Here is a 25,548-nt window from a genome sequence, read left to right on the forward strand (position 1 = left end):
TAGGGAAAAATATATATATATTTCAAAGCAAAGCAGCTGGTTGTTCTGTTGATGTCACCCTTATATACCAAACTGTAAGGAGGTAAGGTTTTCTCCTTGTTTGCCTGAGCACACTGTTCAACTAAGTAATTGAATAAAGTTGCTTCATCAGAAAGTGTTTTACAAATACCTCATTTTGCTTGTCTATGTAAGTTCAGAATTAAAAATTGCTTGTAAAGTAAATTAACTATGCCCTGCAAGGTTTTCCAACTTCCAACAAATCTGTAGCAAATCAAACCGGCCAACTATGGACATTACAATGTTTTTCTTTTATTGCTCACTATAATGGTATGTACTACACAGCCAGTTAAGGTATAATTTTGAAGCTCAATACTTGTACCTAACTCCTGTATGTTCAACCTTAGACAGCGACAAATAAGATAAAAGTCAAAATGGTAGGAACTTGACAAAAACATTTTCTTCCACAGATGATGTCACTTGATGTCATCAGAATCTCAAAAGGTTAAACAGAACAACATTCAAACTCTGGCGATGAACAGGAAATGAAAAGGGGCAGAAAGGAGCAGAGGGAGAAGATGATGGAAATGAAAAGAATAGTGATTTGAGAAAAAAAAGTCAAATGTGAAAGGGATAAAATCTAAAATTGGAGATATAAAAAGTTCATGGGACAAGATATAATGAAATGGTCTTGGCAAAATACACAGAAAATCTACAGACAGAAGAGAGGGACGTTGATTAGTAATAAGAATCTTTATAACATCCTATAGTTACAAGGAATTAAGATTAAGGATGTGGACAAAACAGCATGAACAATGGAGGATGTGACATCTGAACGTGGTTTTGAAAGCCCTTCTAAAGTTGATTACTGCTGTGGAAGAGCTCAAGAATGATCAGGAATAATAAGCAGTAAGGTGAAAATAGTTGGAAAACTAAGCATTGAAGAAGTTACCAGAATGTAAGAAACCATGGCACAAGGAGAGAAGAGCCAGTAGAGTAGGTTTTAGCAACAGAACCAGAGGGGTGAGTTTGGTTGAAAGGAGAGGACTAAAAATGAATGTATACAAAATAGATCTTACAGTGACAATTGGAAAGAGGGCAAAGAAAATGACTCGGTGTATGCTACAGGAGAGATGTACAGGTTTTTTAATTCAATATAATCTATCCTCGAGGTGTTAAAAATGACAAAATTCAAACGGAGTTAAAGACTTAGATGCCTGAATTGTAGAAGAGGGGGAAAGTTGGAGAGTTGCAGTGACCGATTGAAAAATCACCCGACATCTCGACCACTGATGTACTTTAAGAATAAGAAGAGAGGGAAAAAGAGCAGGTAGTTAAAAAATTAGTAGGGTATGGAGGTAAGATCAAAGACCAGCAGAAAGGAAGGTGGAGAGAGAGAGAGAGAGAGAGAGAGAGAGAGAGAGAGAGAGAGAGAGAGAGAGAGAGAGAGAGAGAGAGAGAGAGAGAGAGAGAGAGAGAGAGAGAAAGTGAACATCTAGATTAGATAGAATTCAAGTAAATATTGTAGTATACATTACTGTACACACAAAACTGGAAAGAACTTGTATTTAAACCCAATGAGGGATATAAAATACTAACGATTTCTATTTTCCCTTATGAGGATTACGTAATAGTTTTCTAAATGTTCAGCATCATTACCCTTTCTTCCAACCAGCAAGACACTAATTTACTTACAGCAAGTCATGAAAAATAGCGACAAACAACTTGAATAAAACCCAGATCACAGTCTAAACTAATCAACTATTCCCTGACACAATTCATAAAGGACAGAAAAATTAAGCCAAGTTCTTAAATTTTCTTAGAGGAAGAATTCCAGTAACTTAATAGATTCAAGTAAAGGAACGTCCATACTTATTTTACAACCCTAAATTGTTACTGAAGAGAGAGGCACGTGAACTAACCACTTGGTACAGAGAAGTACAAAGTTTAACCCGAGAAACATCATTGGCAATAACTTGGCATAACGTTTTCTCAACTAATAACCAAAAGCATACGATATTGTATCTTCCAATTAATTTCAATGAGTGACCAACATTATAATAAAAGTCTACCTTTAGATTCTGCATGGCTTCACACCAACCAAAAAATCATTGATATAGTACAGTAAATATTGTAACAAATATGTAAACTAATAAACTAATAATTAAGCATACAAATTTTTGGGAAATGTAAGCACTTCATTTACAGGAACGAATTCAGCAATTCCAACCAGATTTGTAACTTGATTATGTAAGTTTCACAATACTGTATCGGTAGTACAATAAACTAACATGATGACCAACCAGAGAAATATAGCTGAATGGTAACATAAGTTGGGAATCTTTTATCTCATGTGCTTGGGACTGGAACCTGTTTCAGATTTTTTGAATGCATATCTGTATTTAGTCAATTCCTATTTACTGCAGCATCTGTGGCAATTTCTATACAATGGTGTTTCTTGTACAAAAAACCAGGCTCAAACAAAAAATAATTACTGTAGAAAAATTAAGTAAAAAGCCATTCATAACTTAGCATACAATTAATGCTAGCCTATGAGTGCACTATAAACAACCGCCCTCCACCCCATCAACACCACATTACAGTACTAATAATTATTTGCAAATATTTTCTTTTGAAGCAAGTTTAAACACCATTATTGAAATATTACAAACTTAAACTAGACATCAGGTCTTATTTTTAGAAATAAAAAACTTATCAAATGGAGTCCAAAATAAATACAATCCCAGCAGCTTATGTTGATCATAAGGATTCTTAGTGGCCACAATTTGATTTAAAAGGTTCTTTATCTTCCACCGTCATAGTTCTAACACCCTCCCTCCCCTCACCACAACACACGAGACACTAATTTCAACGTTATTTTAAAGCCTGCTTTTTTGTAACGGCAAATATACTTTGGCAATAGGTACCTTACAGCTTACTTTAATTTAACGGCAAATATACTTTGGCATCATTTTACATCATACTTTAATGTAATTGTAAATATACTCTGGCATATCAAGCCCCTGGTAGAACAACACTTCCTCCAAGTGGCAGGAACTTTCCCTTTTCCTTGTGTTGAAGGGGGATCCTAAATTGTATGATTACCATAATTACTTACCTAAATACCATATGTATATATATTAACAATTTCTTATATGGTAATGAAAGGAAGCATGTACGTATACTAATGAGGATACTGACAAATCTACTCCAGTTCATTTCTGTTGTTAGAAATGGAAGGAAACTTTGATGTATTGCTCAAGGCTAAAAGCGAAACCATTAAGAATTTTATGAACACTGGGTGACAACTGCCAAGATTTAGATAAATGTGATATTTATGCGAGAATCTGAATTACATCCTTCCCTCCCCACCTCTCTGTCTCTCAGAAGCCAAATTCAGAAAGTCTGGCACCTTGTAGGTTCACATTTAATGACATGCACCATATCCGACAGGTTTGAATAGGGGATTACGGTATATTAAACATTTCAAAACGATTTTGAGTTTTATGATTGTAAATATTCACTTGCTCATCTTCTTTGTATCAATGCTTTTAGTGTTCTTCCTATTTTGTTTCACGGGTGAGAAAAACTGGGAAAAAACAAAAAATCCACTTATACAACATTCAAACATTCCATCAATGCAAAAATTTGCCAGCCACCTAAATACACGGACTGCAAAAGGGCCCCATTGTATAAGCCCTTAACACTTTTAGCAGTAAAGCTGATCAAAAGTCTTCTCTGACCACACTTTCCTGATAAAGGTTGGAGAATAATTTTTCAAACCAAGCATTCAGTGGGTATATACTGAAGCTTAACCCTTTCAGATAATGGTAATGTAAATTTATGCCATTCAACTAAGACTCTGCAGACATAGCATTACATCATCCAAAGCAAACTTGGAAGGCATAGTACAAAGCTTGACTGAGAAAGGCCGAATCTAAATAAATATTTTTGCCTCACAAAATTTCATAACGGTAAACGTTCGAGCAAACCGTCGCCTAGCAAGCTCTAAACGCAAGTGCACACAGCACAGACAGAACTAGCAAGTGGCCAAAAGTTTTCCTTGTTTAAAACATTACCATACTGTGTATCATGAGGCTAATGCAGTATCGCAGCAACCAGAATCCACATACAGTGATACAAAAATCGATTTAACATACCACATGACATACTAAGCAGCCAACGTACTTTGGGAACACAAAACAGGGAGGGAGAGGTCCTTGAATTCCCCAAACCGTAGTTTGCAATCCTAAAAAACCATTATCTTATAGTTGCAACTTACCACACAAATGCCTTTTCTGAATCTACCTCGAAAGGCAACAACCCTGACAAGAATCTTTTTGATTCCTTAACCACACAAATCGGACACAGCATAATTTTCATATTCAATATGTATGTTTAAAATGAAACAAAATAGACATGCTTCAATTAAGACACCTAAATTACAAGCTTCATGGTATATTTTAGATGTGTATACAGTTAAACTACCAACTCGCCTCTTTAGATATTCCCACAGTCCTCCACTTCCAAAAACATATATTACAAGTGTATAAGAAAAAAAATATGTAGTATGAAAACAAACATTCTTATAGCCCTTAAAACACGTAAAAAAAACAAAGAAGGGCCATCGGGTGAGTGTGACCACCAATATTTGGTTGAACATATGAATTCCAAAAATTACATTTTGTGTGTGTGTGTGTAAAAAATACAACAGAGATTTATATATGCCTTTAAAGAAACTGAAAATGATACTAGATGACTTCTCAGAGGCCCTTCCATGCCAAAAACACCACATTAATGGCATGTACAGCAGACCAAGTTGTCTGAATGAGTACTCACTTGCAAAAACTACATCCCCCTTTTTATCTACAAAAAGAAAAAGCACAAGTGGTAGTCACACTGTAGTACATTCTCGTTCTAATTGGAGATAAGGTTTTGAACTAAAATAAAGAAATTTACTAAATGCTTTCTCTTTATAATACTTGCGGGAGATGAAATCCTGAGAAAAATCATGCTGACAAGTTAAGACATCACTCTGCAGTCCTGCTGTCTCTTGAGTCACCAGCCTTGCGCTGTCAATCGGCGACATGGACTTACACGAAGAGATCACGAAGTAGGCTTATTAAACAATGTCCGCTGGCATAGCTTGGAGTGTTGTGGCATCGATTATCTAGTCTCGGGTACTTAGGAAAATGGGACGAACAAACTTTATGCGGCTTTTTCCACTGTACTTTCTAAATAGGATACATCACTTCAAGAAGTTCTGGATGTACTTCCTGTCTCAGCACATATAGACATCTGGACTTTTTTTTTTTTTTTTTTTTATCTTAATAAAAGTTTCCTTCCCAAAGCAAGAAATGAATTATTTCATTTTCATTATTAAAAATAACACTGGAAACGGCTTCACTGTCCACATTCAAGTTGAGTAACGAATAGGTATTGCCAGGACACCTACGATTAATCCGAAAATATTAATCCACTGAAGTTTAAAAGAAAAGATCGGCTTCTTTCCCACCCTTAACTATTGTTTCCTCAGTTTTTGAATAAACGTCATTTGACTGCCTGTCGTGGGATGAACACTTGTACCGCAGCACATCAGGGTGAAGCACTGGTGGCAGCAGCAATATGGGAAGCCATAACTATGATGGTTACAATTTGGAGGGGTATGACTGATACTTCTTCACTGTGAAACACCGGCCCTTCAATTCTAAACGGTTTAAATATAATTACTGGTCACATTCAACGCTCATACTGACCTTCGAGTTAGCCTCCGTCTTACGGCGTTTTGACCCTGTCGAAAGAGAGAGAGAGAAAAAACTCAATACATATACTAATATCAGATTATTTTGTCATAATAGTTCAAAGGCTTACGAAGGTTATTTTCAAAAGGTTACCTAAAAAAGAAAGTGTGAGGACAACTTCAATGCCCTAAATATTTAGAGCTGATTGAGAAAAAGCGGATGAGAAGACTATGTTTTGTGGCAGGAGTGGGGACTAGCCTGGATGAAGTGGAAAGGTTACTTGACTATTGGTATACAATGCATCTCATTAATAGACAGCACAAACTGTATAAGGCTAAAAATCAATAAAAGACAAAGTTATAAAGGGCTTGGGCAGAGGGGAATTCACAGAGAAGTGCTTAGGACACACATGTGGAGAAAAATTATGATGAACTAACTAAGAAGACAGCACATGTTCAAAGTACAAAGACAGACGCTCACTTCAACAAATGTGTTATTTCTTGTAGTTTATTTTTTTTAATAATTATATCTCCTGGTATGGATATAAACACTTTATTCCCTGGTGACTTTGTTTTAAACAATTATTTGAATTTTTGTTAGAAAATCTATGAACTTCATGTGTCTCTTGATGACTATCAGAAAAGTGTTGATAGTTTATCCGTGTGTGTGGTTTTCTCTCCTAATACTGAACTGGGCCATATTGTTTTAATATGTCTACCTACATGAATACTCAAAAACACAATGGCAATCAATGGTCTAGACTTTGGTAATTTTCCTTGGAACAGAACAAGCTAAATTTGATAAAATTCCCAATCTTCAAACAAAATCTACTTCCTTTCCTTTGGATCTTTTTTACATATGCCAAATTCAACTGCAAAGCTTACCTTGGATCAAAGTCCAGTCTCATATTTTGCATGTGATGTTTACAATAGTTACAAATGGTTCATATTTTAACAAGATTTTCTTTAATTCACACAATGGTGTACTATTGAGATAATAAAGTCTAAAGAATATTCTTGTTTGGATTTTCTTCATCATATGAATTTGATGCAGCACTACATTTCCCTGAAAGTAATTTCATGAATTACCCTTTGATTCTAACTGATAAGACATTTTAAAAATGAAGGGTTTAGTTTATTCCATCAACACTTTTTTTGTGGGGGGTGGGGGTTAAATCCTCTACCAAAATTACTACAAAGGAAGGGCCCTAGAGGGGGTACTACCTAGTTAACCAAAGTTGGTGCATTATGGATGGTACTGAAGACTTCTTGCAGCTTTCTTATGGCACCACCTGTGCAATATTCTGTTGTTTACTTGCCCTCCATACCCTAGATAGTATCTGATTTCATCTTACCATCCTCCAATATTCAACTCATTTAAATAGGTATTCTTCAAGTTAACCCCATTAGTTTAGTTAAACTTATTTAAAATCATAATAACAAAAGTTTTAGGGGAAAACTATTATCTTCAAAAAGGTAAAAAATTGGCATCTGCCTTGAGAAGTCTTATCAGATCTAAAACAACCAAATAGTATACAAGGGAAGGCACTCTCTCTAATCTCACCTTATCTGAGATCAGAACTCATTACAAGAGTGGAGGAAGTGGATCAGCCAAACGGTAAAAAGGAGGGAAACCGGGAAAAAAGCAAAAGTAGCTGAGGGGTCAAAGGGATGGTGCAAAGAACCTTCATTACAATAAGCCCTATAAGATGAACTATTAACATTTTACTAACATGGGACTATCATTACTTGGAAGAAGACAGATATATATATATATATACAGTAAACACAAACAGCATTACATTGCCGGTTCAAAGTAGTATCACAGCCGTTTTCAAGCTTACACATGACAACTCTAAAGCTTACATTCTATATTGTTCCTTCATCTAGTCATATAGGGCATTTGTAAATATGCAAAATTCACAAGGGCCTGTGTCCAATGGGATAAGTATAGATCAATGAGTTTTAAATAGCCTAACTTAATCTTATAAAAGGACTACTCAAAACCTGTATCCCATAAAACAATCCTATACCTGGTGTTTTGTTGACTTAAAAGTTCATGGAGATCACTTCCTCTACAGGAAAATGAAGGTAACCTTGGAAATTCTACTATATAAATAAAACCTTTGAGCCAGTTGGGTTTGCTCAATCCTATCCACTTCACTCTCACTAAGCACACAAGAATATTCTAGTCATCTGAACCACAGCATGCAAAGGAAGAAGTGCTTTGACATAACCCTTCCTATAGGGAATGTAACTCCTCACCATTGAATCATAGCCAAAAGGTAACATCACCACAACCAAACTCAAGTATGCCTTACACAAAATCCTCACTGAAAGCTGGATATGTTTACAATTGTACAACAGAAAGGCAGTAGTGTTAACAAGAAAAATATGATAAAACTGGTTTGCAACATCAATGAAGACCCATACTAGATGAGAATTCAAGCAAAGTGACTAAGAGAGGTCAGTGGAGCAAACACATTTCATGCTTAACCCCCAAAGAGACATTCTGATAAAAAAACCAAAAACAAATATGACATGAAAACCAAACTGAACAAAAATCCTTACCTCTCGTAGACCCTTCCGGGGGCTCCATCTTAACTGATGACGAGGATGAATTAGACACAACACTGCCCTCTCGTTCTATGTCAGCTTCAACCGCCTCATCTTCCTCATCCGGCTGAAAGGACAAAATACCACTATCATTACTACCACAAAGTAAAATTTTTCACAAGACACAAGCCACCAGGCCATTAGCTCTAACAGCAGGCTTCCATGTGGAATGCTCATAAAAAAAAAAAAAAAAAAAAAAAAATTACAAGTGTTAAATTTCACATAAAATTATAAGAATCAGTAAATAAAACATTATCAATAAACTAGGATCAGTTGTCTATGGAATATGTATTTTAAAACCAACAGCTAAAATGTTACGAATTTTTCTTTGGAGAGAGAGAGAGAGAGAGAGAGAGAGAGAGAGAGAGAGAGAGAGAGAGAGAGAGAGAGACATTGGTAAGTGATATACCACAAATAAAACTATCTTCTTTATCACTTATGATACCCAACAATAGTCAAAATATCTTCACAGAAGCTTACAAAACATATTGCGTAAACCTGCTAACATAGAGGTAGGCAAAAATACCAACCCAAAACTGTAATGTCCCAGCCAAGGATCATAACAACACTACAATTGAAGCCTGCTTCCCTAAGAGACCCCAAAACTGTCTCACCTTTGCCCGTTTACCATCTTTGGTCTTCTTTTTGGGATCATCCTTCTTGTCATCTTTCTTGGCCTCGCTGTCCTTTTTATCGTCACCCTCCTTTCTCCCTGATCTATTAAGAAAGAAATGTAATATCTAATAATGAAGTCCTTTTTAGGAGTTACAAAACAAGCATAATTTACCATTGGGGGAATAAATGCCATTAAACACTTGTACAAATACACACCCAAGTTATTTAAACTAAATTTATATGAATTCTTCTGCTACTATATGTTTCTCCTCATCAAAACATTTTCAAAAACAAAAGGACCACAGAGCACAAACAGGTTGCAAAGAAAACATACCTAGTTTCTCTCTTTTCCTCTTTCATGTCAACATCTCCGTTTGTAGCTTCAGTTGATTCCACCTACAATAAAAAAAAAATAATTGGTAGTGTTCACCACTGACAATGATCGATATGTTGAATAATAATATTACTGTAATTAGTTACCGCAAGCCCTTTGGCAGACTAAATAATATTAGGAACCTGGCAGAGAGGATAACCAGTGAAGGACATACATTCTGCCAATCGATTGCATTTATTATCTACTATACAACGTGCTTTTTGGGAGCTAAATAGCACCTATTCCATGATGTGTTATATTGTAAATTATGGCTAACTGAATGTTCTGAGATACCAAATATACTTCCCTTGGATGACAGAGAAATCTAATAAATGCAAACAATAGAGAATCACATTCAATGAATGAATTGTGCCATATGCAACTTTCAAGTCTTTATTTTTCATTTCTGCCAAACACAATTTATGCTCAGCACCTTTGGACAACTTTTGGAGTAGGACGGGACTCTTTAGTAGAGCAATGAGAAAGTACACGGTACCTGACAAAACATTGAGATCTCACCTTTGCTTCTTTATCGTTTTCTGTCACTTCGCCACCTGTCTTCCCATCTCCTTTATTAGTTGCTGCTTGTGCCTTTTCTGTCGTCCCATTCACTACCTTGTTTGCCGGTGGGGTACGTTTCGGGACTATGTGGAAGTCCGTTTCAGGCATGAGAGTAGACTTTGCGGCTTTCAGTCTTCCCGAGTAACTGTTTGCCAAGACGTACAGATCATTCCGACGGTTCTTTTCTTGATTTTTGACCTGCAAAGAGAAAATAATAAATAGTACACGTAGATATAAAGACAGCTAGATAGTCAGGTAAGTACCAATGTGTGTCGTATCAAGATACTAACAGAATGTCTGCAAGTATCTTGAGTTTTCGTTCCCCTCTTTTTTAGCATAATTTTATCATTGTGCACTATTTTCTTTTATATTTCATTTAAATTTGTGTACTAAAGGCATAATTTTATCATTATGCACTATTTTCTTTCATATTTCATTTAAATTTGTATAATAAAGGGAGTATAAAATTTGGCGACGTGAAAAGGGAGGTAAATGATTTAAGAGTGTGTTACAGCCATGAAATAAATCAACTTTTTATACAAACAACTTGTGCCAGAATAATTTAAAATTTAAAAAAAAAGGATTATTCAATGCTTATTGTAAAAAAAAAAACAAAAAAAAAAAAAAAAAAACAAAAAAAAAAAAAAAAAAAGCGATGTATAGGAGAAAAAAAAAAAAAAAAAAAAAAAAAAAAAACTTCAAATATCTTTAGCAGGCCACAAACCCCTCTTCTGAGAGACAAGCTACTTGACATTAATTAGAATCAAAGACATTTTTGCAATAAAATAAAGTTCTTGGACAAATCCAGGGCACCAGTCTGAAATGAAACCTTGCTTATTCATTCTCCACAGCTAGGAAGGCATTAAAATGTAATTACTGGATTTATATGACAAATAAATTTGTCTAAAAGCAACAGGTTTTTATTTGCAGTTTTCAAAGCGCACTAACACTTACCTTTTCTATTCTCTTCTCGATCACTGCTGCCAAATTTGTAATAGCAGGGAAACGTGACAGGATTCCCTGGAGAATCAGAATGGCATTTCGAATCTGGATGTAGTCTCCACTTTCTAAACAGGTAACTAATGCCTGAAAGAGTTCAATAAACAAAATTTACTAACACCACACACACAAAACTGTGTAAGACCAACACTATGAAAAGTTGTAATTAAATTTTATGATCAGCAAGTAATAAAAAAATGAGACACCCTCCTACTTTCAAATGGGTTAAGATTCGGATGGCCGTTTTTTGTATGCTGCCTTTTTCAAGTACAGTTTGTATAAAGTAAATACTACAATACAGAACTTTTTTTCATCTTAAAACAGAAGCCACTGTACATAAAGTACGTACTGTACTTTACAGAATAGGCATGCAGAATAAAATCTGACCTTTGTAGGTAGTGCGGTGTATGTCAATCATCATCAAATAAGACAAATTTTTAAATAATTTGTATTTTTCTTAACATACCAACCTCGATCTTTACTTATGGGATTAACTTTTGGTGTCTAAATCTTACCTTTGTTATTTTGTAATGCCATTTATGCACTACATGTCGGTAATTCTCATAGTCCACGTAATCGTTTGCTTCCTGCCGAGATACTCTGTACTTTGTGACAAATCCTGGGTAATTTGCACACTCCTTCTCATAATTGGACTGGGAAGCGTGCCAGTGCATGACTGTCTCGAGAGTTCCCAGCAGAAATCTGGCATACCTATTTGCTTCTTGTTCTGTACACGATGCTACGGTATAGGTAATGTCACAGTACATCTGAGGAAAACAGAAGGGCTGATTAAACCTTGAGAGCTAAAACCAAATTTTCATATTTACATCAACAAGCTGGGGTCATAAAATGACCACCTGTTTCCCAGTTTAGGCCTATAACCAATATATTCTGAGGCTGACATGCTCCAATGGGTTAAGTATTTTACTAACAATGACAAGGTTTTCTTACACTGCCATTGCAAAATAATAAAGCATTAGTCTTAACTCTTAAGGTAATTAATAAGTTAAAACAATTACTCCCACAAAAATCATACAGGTGATACCCTCCCTTATTTCTTTGAACAATATCTGGTTGTAACATCAAGACCAACCCAGGTTTGTCTGCAATGCTCAGGTTAAAGACTTACTTTCATAAATAATCCACACTATTCAAATACACTAACCTAACAGCCATGTAGATATTAAAAATTCCTTCTAAACAAATCTTAGCCATTTCAGTGAATAGTAAACATGCTTCTCTCTAGCTATTACTTAATGAACAGCAAAAATAGACTCCAAGAATGACGAACTTTCACCTGTTTCAATCAATCTGACATTGTGACATTGTTTCTGAATAACGCAAGACGAAATAATGACAAGAGGAGGAAATAATTTTGGATCAGAAGCTCCTGTCTTAGCCACTTCCTCCCAAAATGCATGGAAATTACAGGTAAAAAATTACTATTTTTTGCTCTTATAATACACACCACAAAAACTGAAATCTTAAGAACAAATAATAATAAGAAGTCATATGTTGGTTAACCATGATGAACCAAACATTTATGAACTAATAAACTATTTCAAGAGTCACTTACCCTATCATAACAGATTAATTTCAAGAGTCACTTACCCGATCATAACAGATTAAAGTGGAAAAATTTGGCGTTTTCAGGTCATGCAGCATCTTGACAAACCTGGAAGGAAAGATGGAAAAGACGGCCAAACATGAGTGCTTCATTGACTTACAGCAGTAACAACAACGACAGACCACTTCCAGGTCCCTTCAAAACAACAACACACACACACACACACATCCAGTCGCCCACTTTTCCTCCAGTGTTATAAGGCATCCCCAAGTTACAGCAGCACCTGACTTATGGAGTTCTGATCACAGCGCCGTAAGCGCTGTTAAAGCACTGTTAACAGCGCTTCCGGCGCCTATTAATGAATAAGCACCAACTTATGGTGCAGAGTAGGAACTGAAACATCCCTGTATGCCAGAGACTGCCTATAATCACTGTATTTGTTATTTCAACCAGATCACTACATGACATTCCCAAAGGCATTTGTCCCTACTAGAGCCAGACAGAGGGATGACCCTCTGGTGGGAAGGAAGCCTATGGAGGGGATAAGAAGGAAAAAGGAGAAAGCAATGCAGCTGGGGTCCGAATGAACAGCAAAAAATGTTAAAAATTTCTTGCACTGTACTATTCAGGGCAAATCAAAGATAGCACTCTCTACTGGGGAGCCAACCTAACACTTAGTAAGTGCATTACACTAATCAAAACTTTCATAAACGTAAGAAAACTATTTACTCCTAAATAAAGCTTAACCACCACATCACCATGAAGGGTCTATAGAAAATTCAAAATGCTTTAAAAAAATGCAAAATTCATTAGCATATATTCATCAGTGTTTAAATGACTAGCAAAAAAATCAAAGCTATATACAAATATATATACAAGGTGCTATTCAATAACTACAGATAATTCCCAAAATCTTATAATATGTAACGAGATTAGAAAAATGGTTTCAAGAGATCACAAAGTAAATAAGAACCTCAAAAGAGAGCAGTTATAAAGCTTAATCATGATCAGGTCTACAGCATACGCAACAGAATCAATCTTCTCTATTTAAAATTAAAAAAACATTATAGTAGCAACTAAAATATACATCAGTACCACACAGTCATAAATATTTTGAACATAAAAGGACGTACTGCATAAATTGCTAAAATTAGTTGCTCAAATAACACTGTTAAATGTGGGATATTTTCATTCAAGTGTGCCAATTTCTCACTTAAAAGGAAGACAATACAACCACCCTTCACCTATTACTATATACACTGTACAGTCTATATTCCTAGGGCAAAACACACACACAGACAGGGTCAAAGTCTGCAACTCTGATTACATCGAGCTACCTAAATGATGAACCAAATTCACATATAATTTTTTTAAATACCAGTCTTGTGGGCATCTCCTTTCTTCCATATCACAAAAAGTATACTAAAAATTATAAACTAGACATACTAAGAACTATGAAACTACACTGTTAGTATGTGGCAATGCTTACAGAGGACTCGAAGCTTTCATTCCAGTAAAGATAAAAGAAAAGCAATCTTTTCACTTTACATTTGAAGATACTACCTCTATCTGAGCTGTGCTGATGCACTCGCTTTAATGTCAAACCCCATAAAGTATCCATTACCTAGTTGAAAAGAACTCCACTTCATACTGAAATTATTATATTCAAATACAAATGGTACACCACTGATAAGGTTGACTAAAATAAACCTACCTTTCGTGCAGAGTACATGATTTGGGATAAAAATCACTAGAAAATAACCTGAATTAGCTGCATATAATTTACCCTCTACAGGCAAAAATATATAGGAAAAAAACCTTTGCAAAATAAATCCACACCAGGAACAGGAATCAACTCCACAAAGGAATTTTAAGCAAGACAAAGTTATTTACACAGGTGACGGCTAAGGTCCAGGTATTAAATGTGCAACTACAAGGAAACAGCAACTATTTACAAATACTTACTCCCTACCTAATTATTTTAATGAATTACAGATCACCAAGTACTCTCAAAATTGAAAATTATATAAAATATTTACCCTCTAACAACAGGAATGTTGAGTTGCGAGAGGGCAAAATTAATTTAAATTTACCTCCATTTTATACACAATCATTATTTAAGAAACCAGAATACTACAGGCAGAAAGGGCAGAGGACAGTGGTAAGAATTCACTAATCATTCATATGAACGGTCATTATTAAGTAGTCTAATTAACCCTTAAACGCCGAAGCGGTAAAAAAAAAAAATGTCTCCTGTGTGCCGGAGGTGTTTCAGAGTGAGCGCGGAAGCGGAAAAAATATTTTTTTCAAAAATTCACAGCGCGCTTAGTTTTCAAGATTAAGAGTTCATTTTTGGCTCCTTTTTTTGTCATTGCCTGAAGTTTAGTATGCAACCATCAGAAATGTAGCGCAAAAACAAAATTTCATATATAATTGTATTCAAATCGCGCTGTGCGCGAACCGGTTACAGGTAACAAGTTACTTTTTTTTTCGTTGTAATGTACACAAAATTGCAATCCTTTTGGTATATAACACATTGTAAAACGATAAAAGCAACACAAAGAAAATATTATCACAAAATAATGCATGAATTTGTCCTAGAGACTTACAATTTCTTTCAAAATGAAGACAAATGATTGAATATTACTATACTATAAGAATATTAGCTTACAAATGCAGTTTTCGACCATATCTGACGAGCTAAAGTTGACCGAATGTCGAATTTTTTTATATATATATTATTTATATGCAATTATTTCGGAAATAAGAAAAGCTACAACCTTCAAATATTTTTTGTTTTATTCCCCATGAAACTGCGCACATTTTCATATATAAAACTCTATGAAATGCCTAATATGAAACGGAGCCAATATTCCGAGAATGGGACGTACGGATTTCGGAGATTTGTGGCGGAGAATCCGCGCGAGGAGGGAAGGAAAGTTTTTTTTTTAAATTCACCATAAATTCTCTTAAATATTTGCTAGCTAGACTTCGGATTTGTTTCAAGATGAAGATAAATGACTGAATATTACTAGACTGTAAGATTTTTAGCTTACAATTGCGTTTTTCGACCATTTCGGTAGAGTCAAAGTTGACCAAACATGGTTTTTTTTTCTATTTATCGTGATTTATATGCAAATACTTCAAAAATGAGAAAAGCAACAACCTTCAATTATTTATTGTTGTATTTTACATGAAATTGCGCACATTTTCATATATAAAACTTTATGTAACGGCTAATTTAAAATGGTGCAAACATTACCACAATCGCACGTATGATTTTTTCGGAAGAGTTACCGCGCGGACGTAAAGAAAATGTTATTTTTTTCATAAATTCACCATAAATCGAAATATTGTGCTAGAGACTTCCAATTTGTTGCAAAATGAAGGTAAATGCTTGAATATTACTATAATATATGCATTTTAGCTTACAATTGCGTTTTTCGACCATTTCGGTAGTGTCAAAGTTGACCGAAGGTTGAAAATTTGTCACTTATCATTTTTTAAATGAAAATATTTCAAAATTGATAAAAGCTACAACCATGAGTTGTTTTTAGTTGTATTGTGCATGAAATTGCGCACATTTTCATATATAAAACTTTATTTAACGGCTAATTTAAAATGGTGCAAACATTACCACAATCGCATGTGTGATTTTTTTCGGAAGTGTTACCGCGCGGACGTAAGGAAAAGGTTTTTTCATAAATTCACCATAAATCGAAATATTGTGCTAGAGACTTCCAATTAGTTGCAAAATTAAGGTAAATGATTGAATATTACTAAAATATAAGAGTTTTAGCTTACAATTGCGTTTTTCGACCATTTCGGTAGAGTCAAAGTTGACCGAAGGTTGAAATTTTGGCACTTATCGTTATTTATATGAAAATATCTCAAAACTGATAAAAGCTACAATCATGAGTATTTTTTTGTTATATTCTACATAAAAATGCGCACATTTCCATATATAATACTCCATGTAACGGCTAATTTAAAATGGTACAAAAATTATGTCAAAGTGACGAAATAATTTCCGAGATGTGTCACTGATACTTTTTAGTGCGATAAGAAAGAAATTCGCGCTTCCGCGCCTGCGTAACGATTGTAAACAAAACAACACCTTGATCCGTGAACTCCCAGCATCCCCCAAGGCACGTGATTCAAGAGTTTTCGGCTGGTAGGCCTAAAAGTATTTTTCCGTGAATTTTTAAAAAAACTTTTGTATGTCGACGTAAAATACGTCCAGTCGGCACCCAAGAGACAAAAAATGTAGACATAAAATACGTCCAGTCGGCGTTTAAGGGTTAAATAGACCACAGAGCTAATTTGTTCAGATCTGGCAAGCTGGCTCAAATGACTTCTTTTTATCGAGTATAAAGTTTAGATTTTATTAGTAAATTACAGACCCCCAAAAATATTATAAGAGAGAAGTTTCCAAAAGTTAACATTTGCTGTTGTTGTCTTGAATTGAATAAGGCCAAAGACCTGTCGATTACATTCTGGACATTCGTGCGAACAATGTTTGACTGTTGATGTTACTCTATAGTCTGTACATACATAAATGGGATCTTTCCTCAATAGTGATCCCTAAAGGTTTTTGGGGGTCGTTATCTAGGACTAATATTTCTTTGGAGGGTCATTCTCTTTAGAATATTTACAGTCTTTTGATGATGTTTTCAAGATATTCCCCGATGGGTTTATGCTAAACACGCCATAAAGGTGGCTACCTACCAGGTTAAAACCCTTGAGGGTCACTATCTAGCAAAGATCGACATAAAGTGACTGGATATGTGGGCTTTTCATTAAATATCTGTACATTAAATGAGACCAAATCAGTAATAAGTGTCTGTCCTCTTGATATGTTTTTTTGTTTGTTTGTTTCTATGGTGTTTTTACGTTGCATGGAACCAGTGGTTATTCAGCAACGGGACCAACGGCTTTACGTGACTTCCGAACCACGTCGAGAGTGAACTTCTATCACCAGAAATACAATCCCCCATTGAGTTTGATTTGTTTAAATTTGTTACTAGCTTAATGTTCACGGCACCACAGTCTGCCATTTTTGGATTATAATGGGTTTCAGAGGTGTTATATGATGACTAAAAGAAACTGTATATATTTACATCTTATAGTAAATACAGCCTTAGTTGCTTTATCGACTTCATTTTCTTTAATGCCTATGTGGGTAGCAACCAGCACATTTTTACAATTTTACCATCTTCATATAATATGCAAAGTAAAAATTTTATCCGTTTATTAATGAAGAAAAAGTAATAGACCTATAAAGATAACTGTGCACTCAAACACCTGTCCAAAACCAAAGAAGACAAGAAAGGTATAGGACTAAAAAAATTATATCCTTACTTGGAACAATACACGGCGTCCAGTGCAGTGAAAGTGCAGCGTGGGAACAGACACAACTGCAAAAATGCAGTGACGGTATCGTTTTTGGGTGACCTCGCAGCCCGTAACATGAACCACTTGTCCTTTTCCTGAGAATTAAAAAAAGAAAGGCAGATAAATAACTCACCTTCTTCCACCTCAATAGATGCTAAGTGCAAAATGTAATAGGATGGAATGGAATATACAGAATTTAGGCCAAAGGCCACGCACTGGGACCTATAAGGTCACTCAGCATTCAATTGGAAACTGAGAGTACCAAGGTTTGATAGGTGTCACAGGGGGAAAACATTGTAAGCTGCACTATGAAACAATTGTTGTGTGAGGGTGGATAGCAAGATGGAAGAGAGAATGTGAATGGAGGTGCAGTAAAAGGAATGAAAGGGGTTGCAGCTAAGGGCTAAAGTAAAGCTGCAAATACGTAATGTTAAGTAATGCCTGCAGTGCACCACACACTCACTCCAACTAAAGCTCTGCAGCTTACAAAACTCACCTGCTGTAATCTGGCACGAACGCGCTCTACGTGCTCCTTTTGTCTCTTCTCTTCCTCCTGTAGTTTTTCTCTGAGAGATACTAGACGGTCAGTGTCCTTTTTTCTTTTGCTGGAGGAGGGCTGAATGGGAAGAAGATTGGTTGCTTTTAAAAGATCATTTTGACTATGTAAGTTTCAACACAGTATACACAATCTTATCATAAACTGCTAAGTTTCTGCTAAAAATTGTCCACCAACAATTTGAACAAAAAAAAAATACAGAGCTTGATAAAATTAAATGTACTATACTGACTATTTCACGTTCAAAACTCAAGTACTTCATTTTGAAATAGACATTTTTCAGAGCACTTCAAAGGGTATTAACAAGCTGTTAACCACATTTGTTCCATTATGGTGACTAACTTAAAATGTATACTATCTGCAATGCCACGGACATAAAGACAATGAATAATATTAAGATAAAGATATCGGACTTAAAGACAATGAATAATATTAAGATAAAGATAATTAATGATTTGTCTAGGCAAGCCACAATGACTATCAACGTTAACATTGACAATGGGATGAACAAATCTAGAAACCCAAACCGCTCCTTCAATGAAAAACCAACAATATAAGAAAATGCTAGACTTACATTGATATCAATCTTCTTGATCTCCTTTTCATATATGTGAGTTGGTACCTCTAGGTCTGACATTGTGAGTGTCCAGAAAGTAAGGAAAAAGGATGGGTCCATGTCCTCCCAAACCTGAAATAATTTGATGAAGTTACCAAAACAAGTAGATGTAAACTACTGAGGCAGGAATCCAGCCAAATATACAGTACAGCAATCAATATCCTGCATTTAGAACAGGAATCAAGTACTTTAACTCCAAACCCTGCAACACACTATAAGATGTGCTACACTATAAGATGAGCTAAGCAGTAACCTAGTTAAATAAAAATTTCAACAGACAAAACTAGTCAATATTACGTCCTACCAGACACAACTTAATACTACTACTTTCGACCTTATTAGTCCTATTGTATAGAAGAAGTTGGTATTATCAACAAAAACACAACATAACACAGGCACATTCCTTTATTCATAAACCCTATTCTCCCATTACCTACATAAAGTTTCTCTTAAAACTTATTCAGCAATCTTCTCCTGAAACATCTAAAAAATATTGACTATCAAATAACTTCTCACACAGTACGCTTCAATCACTCACCTTACAACTAAAATGAGGTCTTATTTTTACAACTATGGGTCCAAACACCTCATTGCATGCTTCCAAATAACGTTTTTTCTTCTGTTCGATTGTCAATTTCTTTTCACCTCTGTCCTGTCTTCTCAATTCATCATATTTCAACTGGAAAAGAAAGAGAGCAAATTATGAAGGATGAATGGAACATTTTCCCCGATTCTGTTTTTGTAGTTAGAAAATCTTGGTCCCTGTTTCATACCAATCCTTAAAAATATGCACTAAAAATTCAAGAGAATTTGAAATTGAAATGATTAATTTCATAATATATGGTATGATGGGAGAAAAAATAGTATGGAGATACCAATGAACATTTAAATAGATTTAAACAAGCTACAGGGCCATTTGCCGACCAAGGTTGATAACAACAGCAGCAATGTTCATTACATACTTACATTTAACATATTTGTGAATAATGGCCGAGCCAAAAAGAATGCTACATCAGCATTAATATGGCAGTCAGATAACAGGGTTCCAATGCTAGGGAGTCTGTCGCTCAGTTCATCTATGGTGACCATTTGGAAGAGGTACGAACCAAACTGAACCATTGTGTCTTGGCACTAAAAAGAGAAATATAAAAAGAATCTTAAGGAATATAGTCTAGTCAAATAAATTGCAGATAATGAAATATGACATAATTATAAAACTTCCCACCACTTGTAAAAAATAAAAATATTTGTGTGTTGCAAATATCCATAAATTTACCCTCTTTGTCCTTATTCAGTGCTAAAGTAACACAATCACATCAACTTACCTGATCGTACAGTTTTCCAACAAGTTTCAGGTGAGGTGATTCTGTCTGGTTGTAAACAACTGAACTTCTCTGTTGCGCCATTAGCAGCAATAAAGGTATGGCAAGGTTGTTCTCCAGAAGGGCCTCCTTCAATCTTACAGAGGACCTTTTTATGTTTCGTTCCTGCTGGTACTGCCCTGCTTCACGACGCAGTAGTTCACCACCGCACATCGCATCAAGCTGTTTTAAAAGGAGGACAAATGTTCGTGAACATCAAATTATACAGTGCCAACATATAACACAGTGAAGGTTTAAATACACTTACACACTTTCATAATGCATTTTTCAACCAAAGCACAACTCATATCACTACCTTGCTGTACAGAGAATTGTGCCACAAGACAATCTTTCTGCTGCAAATTTTTCTAAGGTACTGAGTAGCCTACCTTATATGAAAAATAATTTTTTTTTTTAAATTTTGAATAATTTTTCAGTTTCAATAGCACAACTCAATAAAGAAATTACCTTCGAGTCCCTTTTGCATAGTATCTATAACTGAATACTAGTGCTATTCAATATATATAACAAACTGATAACCAATTTATAATGTTAGGTTTTTACAATTTCCTTCAATAATAAATTGAAGAGCCCTAAGCACTTTTTTTAAACTATTGCCTAATCATTCACCCTACACCTCAGATATGTAACATCACTGCTGAAGAAATACGTACAATGCTGGACAACCATACAGAAATAATGGGAAAGACACATACAAGACTAACACAGTATAAGCAGTTTTAAAATAAATTATTAAATTAAAAGTCCCAAATTGCATCCCCTCTTACCTGCTCTGATGTTAGATCCTCAAGAGTATCTATGCCACCCATCTTCTGAACTATTTCTCTTAATATGAGAAGATCTATGGACTTCTCACACTTCAACTGATTAGCTACAAACTGTAGTATACCACCAAGGTCCATGGGGTACTTTTTGAAGACTGTGCCACAGAAGTTAGACAGGGACTGCAACCACGGAGATATGGCCATAGCTGTTCAAAATAATGATAAAATTCAAATTCAATCCATAAAAGATTTACCCTTTCTAGGGGATCAGTAAACTTTACATCTTCCTGGAAAGGTCTCGGAATACATGACAAATGTTGACAGTTCACTTGCCAAAATAATGGTTAACTATATTATGTTGCCTGAAATGATGACTAATTTGTTTATGACTTTAAACTTTATATGTTCCCATCTTGATTTAAATGGTGATTCAAGTTACGGAAAGAGATTCCTCCACTAACATGATATCAAATTAATGCAAACAGAAAACCCTGAGTTGATACAAGCAAATTAAATCTCTGCCAAACAATGCACAAATTAGTAATAAATTCACAATTAACTAAGAATACAAAGAAGAGCTACTATTAATAACTGTACTAGCAAAAAGAAACAGAGAAATATCATAACTCTTTACTCAAAATTTGTAAAAACCATTAGGAAAAAGATGAAGGCCTACACTACTTACCATCATTAGCTGTTCTGTCTTTGTTTTCGGACAAGATTTCCACGATACAATATGCAAGCATATCATAAGACAGTGAAGTCAGGTACTTGAAGCTATCAACAACAGGTCCTATTAAATTGTCATAGAGTTGAACCTGAATCAGGATCTGGAAGGAAAGAGAATTCTTAAGCATTTCTCAGATATCATTATCATAAAAGATCTGGGAGCAAATAAGACATAACAACAAGAGAGAGAGAGAGAGAGAGAGAGAGAGAGAGAGAGAGAGGTGAGAGAGAGAGAGCGGAGATGACGAGAGAGAGAGAGATGAGAGAGCGAGAGAGAGATGAGAGAGAGAGAGAGAGAGAGGAGAGAGAGAGAGAGAGACTAGAAGAAGAAGCAACAGCTAAATCAATCCTGCGACTGTATTCTTCCAGTTATGGACCATCCCACACCAGAATGTTATACAGCATCACTTAATGAGACCAAGGGGGATCACATTCCAATGCACACTGAACAATACCACACCAGAACTCGCACCAGTAATAGAAGTACAGACAGACCCCTCCCTACTGAAGAACATTCAATCTGCATCCATTCAGATACAAACAAATGGGATTGCAAATTGAAACTGTTCAGAGTGCTCTTCTTTGCCACCCATAGTTTCAAATAGTATATGTCAGTGTATTGTGTTTTAGGGCAAAATAACAAACAGTTATTTATTGACTTTATATCATACTGTTCTTAATTAGGTGTGAAGAGAATAGTAACAAAATTACAAACAATTCAACATACAAACGGCTGTCCGGAACGTAACTCATTTGTTAGTGAGCTGGCATCTGTACTATACACTTACATAGTGGAAAATCGGTCCTGGATTATTGTGGGTCAACTTGCCGATGCCACGACTGACCGGCTTGATGGTTTCTTTGGTGATTCTCATCATGATAAACTTTGCTTTTTTGAGGAGTCTGGCTTTAGCTTTGATTAATATGGGGTGCTGCGCATGAGTCTCATTTTTCCAGCGACCATAAATTTTGTACCTGTGGAAAAATATACATGTCAGGTTTAGCAAAATCAATGGAAAACAATCCTTTTAGCAAAATCAGTGGAAAACAATCTTTTTTAGAGTGAAAGTCAATATTGAATGCAAATGCTATACTACTTCTTTGATGAATATCAAGTATATCTGCTGGTCACTTCTTACAGATCTGTATATAATTGTATTAGCCACAACGCCCTCTAACTTTGAATGCTTCATACTTTTTGGGAACTCTGGATGCGGATTTGAATCCTGCTTTGGACGTCAGAATTGTTTCATATGCTTGCATTTGGATCTCTGGCTTTTTAGTGACAAGTGTATAAAAAAAAGTGAAGAATTCGAGGAGTTAAGAAAGCAATGTCAGATATGTATATTTAAACATCTGCCAGATATACTTACACAATTATGTCCCAAATTTCAATCTGATTAAAACTTTGAATATGTTAGACTAAACTAACACAGGAGAAGCTATCATCCATATAATTTTCTAGTATAACACTGATAAAACCTCTCACAACTCTGGCATAATAGCTTTGCTTGCATGATAAGTAACACTTTGAGAAAGGTAAAGTTATAGACAAGCAAAGCAACACTTTGAAAGGTAAAGTTATAGAGAAGTTGGATAGCTCTAGAAAATATATTTCATGCCAACAAACTTACCTATGCTGGTATGGGTAAACTTTGAGAACCTCCCAGATTTCTTCGGCTAGACATGGATTTGAATCAAGAACTGACAGCGCAGGGAGTAGCACCTCATCCAGCACAGTAAGGAATTCGTAGTAGAAGTCTTGCCGCATATTATCTCCACTTATTGTAACCTATGCAATGAAGGAAGGGAAATACATGGCCTATTGAATATTCTTGAAACTAAAATGGTAGTAGCATGCCAAAGATAAGTCCTCTTACATTCCTGAATGCTAATTTTGCATGTCTTTTACTATTCATAAACTATGCAGTTATTCATACTAACAATTTTATCATGATTGACAATGCTTTTAATTCCCAATGGTAACTGAAAAATTCCATTTTCAAACAAATTAAGAAAGTTAATGTGGACAAGAATAAACAGTCACAGCAATATCAACTGAATACTGAAGTCCTGACTGACAGCCCCTTTACTTATCAATATAGTACATTGAAAAACAAATGTTCCTGATGATAAAGCTGTGGAACCTTATCACTTCTGTCGATGTTCTGTTGTTAAAAATGAGGTAATTGTAAAAAAAAAAATAATCATAAAAAAAATAATAAATAAATAAATAATAAAAAAAAATGATAAATCTGATGAGGCTGAAGATTACCAATAATTGTGATTTAACCAACCCCTTTAGTCAAATCTCTCATTGTACTAGATTGGTCATAAAAGTTAAAGCAATATATCCCTTACAATCCCCTGAACAATTTCTTTATGAACAATGCAACTCATCAAATGTTATTTGTGATGGATGAATTCTCTCTTAGTTCAAAAGTTATGGCCAAGGTTAAAATATGTATCAAACCTAGGGAATTTGGACCTGTAATATGGCATTTTGGCATTATCCTTCAGAAGTTTGAATGAGATCTTTCAACAATGAACCAATCCAATAAAGGGACAACATACGGTAGAGTAACATCGAATCAATACCTGTTTCAGAGCCACCTTGGCAATCCTAAGCACTTTGTACATTAGCCCTGGATCATGATAAACATGAGGTCCCAGGGCACACAACATGGGGAATATGGTGTTGCAAACATCTTCAAATGTGTAAGCAGGTGGTGGAGCTAGGGAATTGTTGATCAGTTCCACTACTGTCCCTTTCAGACGACTTGGGAGGACGCACACCCTGGAATTAAGAATGTGATTCGAGTTACAAACCATTATTTTTAGGATACATTACATTTATTTGTGAAAGAAAAAAAATGCATCTTCACATACCATATAACCATTACAAAATCATAAAGCAAAAGGGTCAAATGTAAAAGAAATTTAAGCATTTGGTGACAAAACCATGTACTACAGCCAACTTACTTGCGATACATTGGCTCAATAGTCGCATGGATGAGCTTGCAGAGCGCCTGACTTATGGGAGGGCAGGAGACAAGGTAGTAGTCAGGAAACCGCCGGGAGAGTTCGTTGAAATTGTCCCAAGCACCAACCTGATGGATGAAAATGGAACAAACCTGATTAGAAAGACTGGCATGGCATACTTACAATTTTTTCATAAACTGAACTGAATTAGTCATACAGAATTCCAAAATTAAATAACCAACTTAACATTGAAATGAAATAGCCATACAGAACTCTATCTCTAAAGGACGAAAATGAAGAAAAATTCTTACCTCTAAGAGCGCAATGCAAAGCTGAACTTTCTGATTAGTGTAGAACTTCTCCATATTTCTCATCTCCTCTCTTTCTCTCTCGTCATCTTCCCTTTCTTTATCTTTGTTATCCTTATCTTTATCTTTGGTAGAAACAATGTGGATCTTCATGGCAATTTCCTTGGCTTCACTCTCTTCCCTCTGGTAGTCCTCAATCATAGATGAATCTTCTGGTGTTAGCTGGAAGATTAATGAATGCACCAACATGACTAAGGTGTACCTCAGCCAGACTGATAAGAGGTCAACACTACATTTTGTATGAAGGAATATTTAAGTTTATTGTAAACTATAAACATACAATGGGCAA

General features: G+C 35.3%; 1 protein-coding gene across 10 annotated transcripts in view; it reads right to left on the reverse strand.

Moving 5' to 3' along the window:
* Nucleotides 1-25,548, reverse strand: part of LOC135199505 (THO complex subunit 2-like) — a 608,436-nt gene that overhangs the window by 43,598 nt on the left and 539,290 nt on the right. For 3 of the 10 annotated variants that reach the window (XR_010311082.1, XR_010311088.1, XR_010311081.1), the window contains 21 exons: nucleotides 25,203-25,421; nucleotides 24,892-25,019; nucleotides 24,508-24,706; nucleotides 23,544-23,701; nucleotides 22,698-22,884; nucleotides 21,866-22,010; nucleotides 21,184-21,386; nucleotides 20,360-20,578; nucleotides 20,001-20,165; nucleotides 19,573-19,713; nucleotides 18,993-19,106; nucleotides 18,359-18,478; nucleotides 17,830-17,957; nucleotides 12,513-12,576; nucleotides 11,417-11,668; nucleotides 10,857-10,988; nucleotides 9,861-10,100; nucleotides 9,303-9,364; nucleotides 8,968-9,070; nucleotides 8,309-8,420; nucleotides 4,980-5,788 (listed from right to left, as the gene is read on the reverse strand). Coding sequence is in view for 3 of the 10 variants with exons in the window: in XM_064227613.1 (XP_064083683.1) it covers nucleotides 5,754-5,788; nucleotides 8,309-8,420; nucleotides 8,968-9,070; nucleotides 9,303-9,364; nucleotides 9,861-10,100; nucleotides 10,857-10,988; nucleotides 11,417-11,668; nucleotides 12,513-12,576; nucleotides 17,830-17,957; nucleotides 18,359-18,478; nucleotides 18,993-19,106; nucleotides 19,573-19,713; nucleotides 20,001-20,165; nucleotides 20,360-20,578; nucleotides 21,184-21,386; nucleotides 21,866-22,010; nucleotides 22,698-22,884; nucleotides 23,544-23,701; nucleotides 24,508-24,706; nucleotides 24,892-25,019; nucleotides 25,203-25,421 (3,126 nt within the window). In the remaining 7 variants the exon portion in view is untranslated. Of the gene's footprint in view, nucleotides 1-4,979; nucleotides 5,789-6,622; nucleotides 6,804-8,308; nucleotides 8,421-8,967; nucleotides 9,071-9,302; nucleotides 9,365-9,860; nucleotides 10,101-10,856; nucleotides 10,989-11,416; nucleotides 11,669-12,512; nucleotides 12,577-17,829; nucleotides 17,958-18,358; nucleotides 18,479-18,992; nucleotides 19,107-19,572; nucleotides 19,714-20,000; nucleotides 20,166-20,359; nucleotides 20,579-21,183; nucleotides 21,387-21,865; nucleotides 22,011-22,697; nucleotides 22,885-23,543; nucleotides 23,702-24,507; nucleotides 24,707-24,891; nucleotides 25,020-25,202; nucleotides 25,422-25,548 lie in introns of all 10 variants that reach the window. The other 7 variants (XM_064227613.1, XM_064227612.1, XM_064227614.1 and 4 more) reach the window with 4 other exon arrangements.

Source organism: Macrobrachium nipponense, chromosome 25, assembly GCF_015104395.2.
Source record: "Macrobrachium nipponense isolate FS-2020 chromosome 25, ASM1510439v2, whole genome shotgun sequence".
NCBI lineage: Eukaryota > Metazoa > Arthropoda > Malacostraca > Decapoda > Palaemonidae > Macrobrachium > Macrobrachium nipponense.